This window comes from Conger conger, chromosome 18, assembly GCF_963514075.1.
Source record: "Conger conger chromosome 18, fConCon1.1, whole genome shotgun sequence".
Classification (NCBI taxonomy): Eukaryota; Metazoa; Chordata; class Actinopteri; order Anguilliformes; family Congridae; genus Conger; species Conger conger.
The window spans coordinates 25,469,542-25,479,636 of record NC_083777.1 but is presented as its reverse complement, the minus strand read 5'-3'; the positions used below and the strand labels follow the sequence as shown (position 1 = coordinate 25,479,636).

The following is a 10,095-nucleotide window of genomic DNA, read 5'->3' as shown; positions in this document are numbered from 1 at the left end:
GAGTGGCAGACCGGGGTGGTGGTCCCCATTTTCAAGAAGGGGGACCGGAGGGTGTGCTCCAATTACCGGGGTATCACACTCCTCAGCCTCCCTGGGAAAGCTTACTCTAGGGTACTGGAAAGGAGGCTCCGACCGACGGTCGAACCTCGGATTCAGGAGGAGCAATGTGACTTCCATCCTGGCCGTGGAACAGTGGACCAGCTCTTTACCTTGGCAGGGTTGCTGGCGGGATCATGGGAGTTTGCCCATCCAGTCCACATGTGCTTTGTGGACTTGGAGAAGGCTTTCGACCGTGTCCCCCGGGGAACCCTGTGGGGTGTACTGCGGGAGTAAGGGGTACCGGGGCCGTTGTTACGAGCCATCAGGTCCCTGTATAACCAAAGTGAGAGCTGTGTCCGCATTCTCGGCACAAAGTCAAGCACGTTTCCGGTGGGTGTTGGACTCCGCCAAGGTTGCCCCTTGTCACCGGTCCTGTTTGTGGTATTCATGGACAGGATCTCAAGGCGCAGCCGAGGTGAGGAGAGTGTCCGGTTTGGTGACCTCAGAATCACATCTCTGCTTTTTGCGGATGATGTGGTTCTGCTGGCTTCATCGGACCGTGACCTTCAGCACGCACTGGAGCGGTTTGCAGCCGAGTGTGAAGCAGCTGGGATGAGAGTCAGCACCTCCAAGTCCGAGGCCATGGTTCTCTGCCGGAAAACGGTGGATTGCTCCCTCCGGGTTGGGAACGAGTCTTTGCCCCAAGTGAAGGAGTTCAAGTATCTCGGGGTCTTGTTCACGAGTGAGGGTAGAAGGGAGCGTGAGATCGACAGGCGGATCGGTGCAGCGTCAGCAGTAATGCGGGCGTTGCACCGGACCGTTGTGGTGAAGAAGGAGCTGAGCCGGAAGGCAAAGCTCTCGATTTACTGGTCGAGCTACGTCCCAACCCTCACCTATGGTCACGAGCTTTGGGTAGTGACCGAAAGAACGAGATCGCGTATACAAGCGGCCGAAATGAGCTTCCTCCGTAGGGTGGCTGGGCTCAGCCTTAGAGATAGGGTGAGGAGCTCGGACATCCGGACGGAGCTCGGAGTAGAGCCGCTGCTCCTTCGCGTCGAAAGGAGCCAATTGAGGTTGTTCGGGCATCTGATCAGGATGCCTCCCGGGCGCCTCCCTTTGGAGGTTTTCCGGGCTCGTCCAACTGGGCGGAGACCCCGAGGGAGACCCAGAGAGAGATGGGAGAGATTACATATCTCTCCTGGCCAGGGAATGCCTCAGGATCCCCCAGGAGGAGCTAGAATGCGTTGCTGGGGAGAGGGACGCCTGGAATACCTGGCTTTGCCTACTGCCCCCGCGACCCGACTCCGGATAAGCGGGTGATGATGGATGGATGGATGGAAGAGAGTAGCAAGGTGGAAACCACCATTAACCAAGAGAAACATCAATGGTCATTGGCATAATTGCAAACCCCCCCCCCAAAAAAAAAAACAGAAAAAAAAAACAAACAACTGGATTGATCCCCATGCCTTTTGGCATAATGTTACATGGACAGAAGTAAAAAGTGGAACTTCCTGAAAAATATTGTTCCCATTAAACAAATACAGCATTTCACACGGTAAGACCATGGTAGAAAAATGCAAACATGGTGATGCTAGTGTGATGGTGTGGGGATGCTTTGCTGCCTCGAGACTTGGACCCTGAATGACTCGCCATTATTGAAGGAACCGAGAATTCCGCTCTGTACCAGAAAATTCCTAAGGAGAATGTCTTCGGTCCATAGAGCTGAATTGTGTCGTGTAGCAAGACAATGATCCAGATCAGATTGGAGTACCCCCCTCACCACCAGCATGGCCTCCTCCAATCACTGCCCTCGTATTCACGCCAGGGTGCCATGTTGTTATTTTAGTGTTCTAGGTGAGCTCACGCTATAACACAGCTACGTCCCTCCCTAACCAGCAGCCAGCGACTGGTCATTTTAAGGAATAATTATTTTAAATGGTTAAAGAAATATATTTTGCTTGCGGTTTATTTTAAGAGGCTGAACCTCTGGTTTGTCAAATAAAAACGAATATCTCAAGGAAGGAATTTAGATTTAGTTATATTTTTATTGTTGCTCTGCATCTTGAATTTGAAAGGTCTAAATATATATTTGAAAAGGGTTTAACTACAGTAATGTACTGAAATTTCTCTCTGAAGGTTCTCACTGAGACGGACTCTCACACAAGTGACCTGACACAGACGCTATCTCCACCCACCATCAGTACCTCATTCATCCACACCATGAGAGGAAGTTTACTCGCTCAGTATGCGAAAGAAGGCATTTGCAGCACTCCCTACTTCTCAAGTCTCCTTCAAAACATTTCATCTTCAAAACGTATCATCATCTCACTTTCATCTTTCACAAAAAGAGTCTGGTAAGCAATATTTTTATTTACCATTATGTTTTGGTGTTGGGATCTGTTGGTTAATTTGTTTATGTAAATGTAAATGACTGTGGATAAGGACTTTATGGCATTTCCGTCATACGTTGATCTTACTTTTACCATTTTACCTATGAGGTTACATAGATTTGACCACAGTTCAAATACAATTCTCATCACCAGAAACAATATGGGAAGATAAAGTTTGCCTCAAATAATTATCCACCACAGAGAGTAGCAATTACTTACAGCACATTGGATGGTGGTTTAACATTGTTGTTGGAAACACAGCTGTCCCATACTTGTGACGCTTTCTGGTTCTGTTGCATTACGGTGAGAAATGTACATAAATAAATTCAGCAGCACTGTGAATGAAGGGCAGCTAATGACGTTGAATGTAAATGAAATTAGAGCTCATCTTTATTTTTTCTTCTTTTAACTCAATCAGGATGATCTCTAAAGAGATCGTTCTCTCGCTCGCACTTCATTAAGACAGAATTTCTCTCCACAGCTCTGAAGTGAAAAAGAGAAAGAGAGGATTGTCACGACACGTCGGCTGAACCCGTCACACAATGAACAACTCGCACTGCCTGGCTGCCCAGGACCTGGTGGGGAGAGTGGTGCCCCCGATCCTCATCGTGGAGCTCATACTGGGGCTGCCGGCTAACATGGTGGCCCTGTGGATCTTCTCCTGCCGCATGCCGAGCTGGAGGTGCAACACCGTGTACCTGCTGAACCTGCTGATCGCGGACTTCTTCCTGCTCGTCAGCGTGCCCTTCCGCATCGACAGCCTGATGCGCGGCGAGGACTGGGTGTTCGGAGGCGCTTGGTGCCGAATCAACCTCTTCATGCTGGCGCTCAACCGCTCAGCCAGCATCGTGTTCATGACCATCGTGGCCGTCGACCGCTACTTCAAGGTGGTCCACCCGCACCACTGGGTGAACCACCTCACGACCGGGAAGGCGATACGGCTCTCGACCGTGACGTGGGCGGTGGTGCTGGCTCTGTGTGTCCCCCTGTTGGCCACTCAGCTCCTGCATGAGCACAACAGTACCCAACAATACCTCTGCCGCAGCTTCAGCTCCTACAGTAAACCACCGCCGGCCATCATGGTGCATTATGGCGTGTACATCCTGGAGTTCTTCCTGCCCTTCCTGCTGCTCAGCTTCTGCTCGCTGCGGATCATCTGCTTCCTGCGCAGCCGCCAGATGGACAGGAAGCAGCAGGTGAAGCGGGCCATCCAGGTGGTGATGATCATCGTGGGCGTCTTCACCGTCTGCTTCCTGCCGGGAATCGTCACAGGCCTCGTCACCCTCGCCATCCAGAAGCTTCACCCAAATGACTGCGACTCCTTCAGACTGGCGTCCCAGCTCTTCAGCGTGTCCATTGCGTTCACCTACCTGAACAGCACGCTGGACCCCGTCATCTACTGCTTCTCCAGCAGCACGTTCCGAAACACCCTCAAGGCCTCCTTCAACTCCCTGGGCATCTTCCACATGGCCGTGAGCAAGGCCTCCATCAACTCCCTGGGCATCTTCCACATGGCCGTGAGCCGGAGGGGGAGCAGGAGTACGGCTAGCGACCTATAACGAGTAGGCTTAGCGACCCATAACGAGTACGATTAGCAACCCCTAACAAATACGATTAACGAGCCCTATCAAGTATGATTAGCGACCCCTAACAAGTAGGATTAGCGACCCCTAACGAATACGAATAGCGAGCCCTAACAAATATGATTAGCGACCCCTAACGAATACGATTAGCGAGCCCAAACAAATACGATTAACGACCCCTAACAAATATGATTTGTGACCCCTAACGAGTAGGCATGGTGACCCTTAACGAGTAGGCTTAGTGACCACTAACGAGTAGGGTTTGTGACCCCTAATGAATACGATTAGCAACCACTAACGAGTACGATTTGTGACGAATACTTTTAAAGATAAAAGGAGAACAAGCTTTGATGGATTTCAACTTTGCTAAAATCCAATATCTGTTTATCCTTTTAAAAAGCAGGCATGAACTGTGATTCTGCTGCTGAGCTGATGTGTAAATTAGAAATCACAGCATGTTTTTAAGCAATAGAAATTAAGGGCCTGACAACCATGTGGTAAACAAGGAAATTAATCAATTGACTGTACTGATGCATGTTTGTACATACATTAGTATGTGCCCTCAGTAAGAAACTTTATTAGGTATTATATTATGACTGATAGTATATTTCAAGGTGCTCACTAAATTTGAATTTGAATAGTTCAATAAACAAAAGTTCTGCATTCTTTATTCAGATGTGAACCTTGAGTTTTTGCCTTCCTTTGACCTAGAAAAAATTGGAGGTGAGTGTGTCATTGACATTTAAAGCCTTTTTAGGCTGAAATAGTGGTACAGTGCTAGGAAAGTATTTGCCCCCTTCCTAATTACCTCTATTATTGCATATGTGTCATAATGAATGCACTCATTGTGATAAATCTTTAGACAAAAGGGAGGGAGTTTTTAATATTACATGAAGGGAACCTGAGTAAATATTATCACCATTCAATTTATTTTAGAAAAAAGGCTAACAAACATCCATATCACCCCTGTGAAAATTGCCCCCTTGATATCAATAACTGGTTGCACCACCTTTAGCAGATAAAACACTTTCATATGAATCTTTCACATCGCTGCAGAGGAAATGCTTTTATTTTCACTTTCCTTTGCAAAACTGCTTTAATTCAGGCAAATACATAGGTTTGGCATGCCATGATCAAAGGAAATTACAGAGGAGATGAGGAAAAAAATTGGATTAGATACAGTGGTGTGAAAAAGTGTTTGAAAGTGTTTAAAAAAAAAAAAACTCTAATTCTAAGGTGCTCACTGAGACGGACTCTCACACAAGTGACCTGACACAGACGCTATCTCCACCCACCATCAGTACCTCGTTCATCCACACCATCAGAGAAAGTTTACTCGCTCAGTATGCGAAAGAAGGCATTTGCAGCACTCCCTACTTCTCAAGACTCCTTCAAAACATTCAATCTTTAAAACGTATCATCGTCTCACTTTCATCTTTCACAAAAAGAGTCTGGTAAGCAATGATAAACATTGTGGTGTTTTTTTATTTACCATTATGTTTTGGTGTTGGGATCTGTGGGTTCATTTGTTTATGTAAATGTAAATGACTGTGGATAAGGACTTTATGGCATTTCCATCAAACGTTGATCTTACTTTTACCATTTTACCCATGTGGTTACATAGATTTGACCACAGTTCAAATGCAATTCTCATCACCAGAAACAATACGGGAAGATAAAGTCAAATAATTATCCACCACAGAGAGTAGCAATTACTTACAGCACATTGGATGGCCGTTTAACATTGTTGTTGGAAACACAGCTGTCCCATACTTCTTGTGACACTTTCTGGTTCTGTTGCATTACGGTGAGAAATGTGCAGAAATAAATTCAGCAGCACCGTGAATGAAGGGCAGCTAATGGCGTTGAATGTAAATGAAATTAGAGCTCATCTTTATTTTTTTCTTCTTTTAACTCAATCACGATGATCTCTAAAGAGATCGTTCTCTCGCTCGCACTTCATTAAGACAGAGTTTCTCTCCACAGCTCTGAAGTGAAAAAGAGGAAGAGAGGATTGTTACGACACGTTGGCTGAACCTTCCACACAATGAACAACTCGCACTGCCTGGCTGCCCAGAACCTGGTGGGGAGAGTGGTGCCCCCGATCCTCATCGTGGAGCTCATACTGGGGCTGCCGGCTAACATGGTGGCCCTGTGGATCTTCTCCTGCCGCATGCCGGGCTGGAGGGGCAACACCGTGTACCTGCTGAACCTGCTGATCGCGGACTTCTTCCTGCTCGTCAGCGTGCCCTTCCGCATCGACAGCCTGATGCGCGGCGAGGACTGGGTGTTCGGAGGCGCCTGGTGCCGAATCAACCTCTTCATGCTGGCGCTCAACCGCTCAGCCAGCATCGCGTTCATGACCATCGTGGCCGTCGACCGCTACTTCAAGGTGGTCCACCCGCACCACTGGGTGAACCACCTCACGACCGGGAAGGCGATAGGGCTCTCGACCGTGACGTGGGCGGTGGCGCTGGCTCTGCGGGTCCCCCTGCTGGCCACTGAGCTCCTGCATAAGCACAACAACAAACGCCTCTGCCGCAGCTTCAGCTCCTACGGTAAACTGTCGCCAGCCATCATGGTGCACTATGGCGTGTACATCCTGGAGTTCTTCCTGCCGTTCCTGCTGCTCAGCTTCTGCTCGCTGCGGATCATCTGCTTCCTGCGCAGCCGCCAGCTGGACAGGAAGCAGCAGGTGAAGCGGGCCATCCAGGTGGTGATGATCATCGTGGGCGTCTTCACCGTCTGCTTCCTGCCGGGAATCGCCACGGGCCTCGTCACCATCGCCATCCAGAAGCTTCGCCCAAAAGACTGCGACTCCTTCAGACTGGCGTCCGAGCTCTTCAGCATGTCCATTGCGTTCACCTACCTGAACAGCACGCTGGACCCCGTCATCTACTGCTTCTCCAGCAGCACGTTCCGAAACACCCTCAAGGCCTCCTTCAACTCCCTGGGCATCTTCCACATGGCCGTGAGCCGGAGGGGGAGCAGGAGTACGGCTAGCGACCTGTAACGAGTACGATTAGCGACCCCTAACAAGTACGATTAGCGACCCCTAACGAGTAGGATTAGCAACCCCTAACAAATGCGATTAGCGACCCTTAGTGAGTATGATTAGCGACCCCTAACGAGTACAATTAGCGACCCCTAGTGAGTACGATTAGCGACCCCTAGTGAGTACGATTAGCGACCCCTAGTGAGTACGATTAGCGACCCCTAACGCGTACGATTAGCGACCCGTAACGGGGTCGACATAGGCTCAGGTGCTATGAGCGGTCGTCTGGCGGTCAAAGTATCCCTTACATGGCAGCCAACCGCCGTCGGTGTGTGAGTGAGTGAACAAGAAGTACGGATTATACAGCGCTTTGGATAAATGTCGGCACTGTATAAATGCAGACATTTGCCATATGAATAGCTTATACTAAGGTGCGTCAAATACTGCTGTACAAAAATACATTAGAAATACATGTACTATGTTTTTTACTTTTATATGTAGTAGTGGTCTTGTCAATTGTAAAACCCCATTTGTAGACAGCTCCACATTTCCACAGGAAACAAAATGAAATGGCAGTAGCTGCAGAAATGAGTGGTGTATTTAAATAAGCACACTATTACAGTGTGATTCACAGGTTCAAGCACCACCATAATTTACTGAGTAGTCCTAATCACAGCTTTGTACGAAGTTGATAATTTCTGAAAAACACCTTCTCTGTGCATGTGTAAACATGCCTAGGGTCCTACCAAATTTCCACCAAATTATTGTCAGTTTCACAGACTTCACTATTACAAAATGTCCACAGGAAAAAAGTCAACAGAAATTACCCAACACTAGTAACGTTTCATGAGGTTAGCAAAAAAAAAAGAAGAAAAAAAAGGAAATGGCTCAATGTCATTCTCTGGAAAGCATCTACATTATAATGTTTTAGAAAACACCTTACAAAACGTATATGCTGTATGTCAGCATGGTGCCATGGTGGTAAAGTAGATATCATGCCTTGTCTCTGTGCCGTGTACAACTGGTATCTTTCGAGAAGGCCTACTCAGCATCAGCAGAATTTTTTGGGGGATTGACAAGCACCATCAAGCTATTTTGGCCAGGTGAGGGATTCTTTGAAACAGTTTATTGACTCGTTGCCTTATTGTGACTGATCGTATGTTTCAAGGTGCTCACTTAATTTGAATTTGAATAGTTCAATAAACAAATGTTCTGCATTCTTTATTCAGATGTGAACCTTGAGTTTTTGCTTTCCTTTGACCGAGAAAAAATGGGAGGTGAGTGTGTTGTAAGGTAGTCATTGACATTTAAAGCCCTTTTTGGCTGAAATAGAGGTACAGTGCTGGGAAAATCGACCCCCAACGAGTACGATTAGCGACCCCTAACGAGTACGATTAGCGACCCCTAACGAACACGATTAGCGACCCCTAACGAGTACGATTAGCGACCCCTAACGAACACGATTAGCGACCCCTAACGAGTACGATTAGCGACCCCTAACGCGTACGATTAGCGACCCCCAACGAGTACGATTAGCGACCCCTAACGAGTACGATTAGCGACCCCTAACGAACACGATTAGCGACCCCCAACGAGTACGATTAGCGACCCCTAACGCGTAAGATTAGCGACCCCCAACGAGTACGATTAGCGACCCCTAACGAGTACGATTAGCAACCCCCAACGAGTACGATTAGCAACCCCTAACGAGTACGATTAGCGACCCCTAACGAGTACGATTAGCGACCCCTAACGAGTACGATTAGCGACCCCTAACGAGTACGATTAGCGACCCCTAACGCGTACGATTAGCGACCCCCAACGAGTACGATTAGCAACCCCCAACGAGTACGATTAGCAACCCCTAACGAGTACGATTAGCGACCCCTAACGAGTACGATTAGCGACCCCTAACGTGTACGATTAGCAACCACTAACAGGTACAATTAGCAACCACTAACGAGTACGATTAGCGACCCCTAACGAGTACGATTAGCGACCCCTAACGAACACGATTAGCGACCCCCAACGAGTACGATTAGCGACCCCTAACGCGTAAGATTAGCGACCCCCAACGAGTACGATTAGCGACCCCTAACGAGTACGATTAGCAACCCCCAACGAGTACGATTAGCAACCCCTAACGAGTACGATTAGCGACCCCTAACGAGTACGATTAGCGACCCCTAACGAGTACGATTAGCGACCCCTAACGAGTACGATTAGCGACCCCTAACGAGTACGATTAGCGACCCCTAACGCGTACGATTAGCGACCCCCAACGAGTACGATTAGCAACCCCCAACGAGTACGATTAGCAACCCCTAACGAGTACGATTAGCGACCCCTAACGAGTACGATTAGCGACCCCTAACGTGTACGATTAGCAACCACTAACAGGTACAATTAGCAACCACTAACGAGTACGATTAGCGACCCCCAACGAGTACGATTAGCGACCCCTAACGAGTATGATTAGCGACCCCTAACGCGTACGATTAGCAACCCCCAAGGAGTACGATTAGCAACCCCTAACCAGTAGGATTAGCAATTCCTAACAAGTACGATTAGCGACCCCTAATGAATATGATTAGCGACCCCTAACAGGTACAATTAGCGACCTGTAACGGGGTGGACATAGACTCAGATGCTATGAGCGGCCGTCGGTGTGTGAGTGAGTGAACAAGAAGTATGGATTGTACAGCGCTTTGGATAAATGTTGGCACTGTGAAAATGTAAACATTTGCCATATATATAGCTTATACTAATGTGCGTCAAATACTGCTGTACAAAAATACATGATAAATACAAGTACTATATTTTTTACTTTTCTATGCAGTAGTGATCTTGTCAATCATAAAACCCCATTTCATCATGTTAAAGATAAAAGGAGAACAAGCTTTGATGGATTTCAACTTTGCTAAAATCCAATATCTGTTTATCCTTTTAAAAAGCAGGCATGAACTGTGATTCTGCTGCTGAGCTGATGTGTAAATTAAAAATCACAGCATGTTTTTAAGCAATAGAAATTAAGGGCCTGACAACCATGTGGTAGACAAGGAAATTAATCAATTGACTGTACTGATGC

General features: G+C 47.5%; 2 protein-coding genes across 2 annotated transcripts; both read left to right on the top strand.

The window, feature by feature from the left end:
- The first annotated feature begins 1,216 nt into the window (after positions 1 to 1,216).
- Positions 1,217 to 4,682, top strand: LOC133118723 (hydroxycarboxylic acid receptor 2-like). The gene is made up of 3 exons (XM_061228896.1): positions 1,217 to 1,391; positions 2,176 to 2,393; positions 2,911 to 4,682. The coding sequence occupies exon 3, from the start codon at positions 2,972 to 2,974 to the stop codon at positions 3,986 to 3,988; it is 1,017 nt and encodes a 338-aa protein (XP_061084880.1). The 5' UTR covers positions 1,217 to 1,391; positions 2,176 to 2,393; positions 2,911 to 2,971; the 3' UTR covers positions 3,989 to 4,682.
- A 631-nt stretch (positions 4,683 to 5,313) lies between these two features.
- LOC133118499 (hydroxycarboxylic acid receptor 2-like) lies at positions 5,314 to 8,231 on the top strand. Its single transcript, XM_061228560.1, has 2 exons — positions 5,314 to 5,466; positions 5,999 to 8,231. Exon 2 carries the CDS (start codon positions 6,060 to 6,062, stop codon positions 7,023 to 7,025), a length of 966 nt encoding a protein of 321 aa, XP_061084544.1. The 5' UTR covers positions 5,314 to 5,466; positions 5,999 to 6,059; the 3' UTR covers positions 7,026 to 8,231.
- Positions 8,232 to 10,095: the final 1,864 nt, after the last annotated feature.

What these genes read in the sequence shown, in the direction of transcription:
- LOC133118499 (XM_061228560.1), top strand. Translation starts at nt 6,060, where the DNA reads ATGAACAACTCGCACTGCCTGGCTGCCCAGAACCTGGTGGGGAGAGTG.
- LOC133118723 (XM_061228896.1), top strand. Translation starts at nt 2,972, where the DNA reads ATGAACAACTCGCACTGCCTGGCTGCCCAGGACCTGGTGGGGAGAGTG.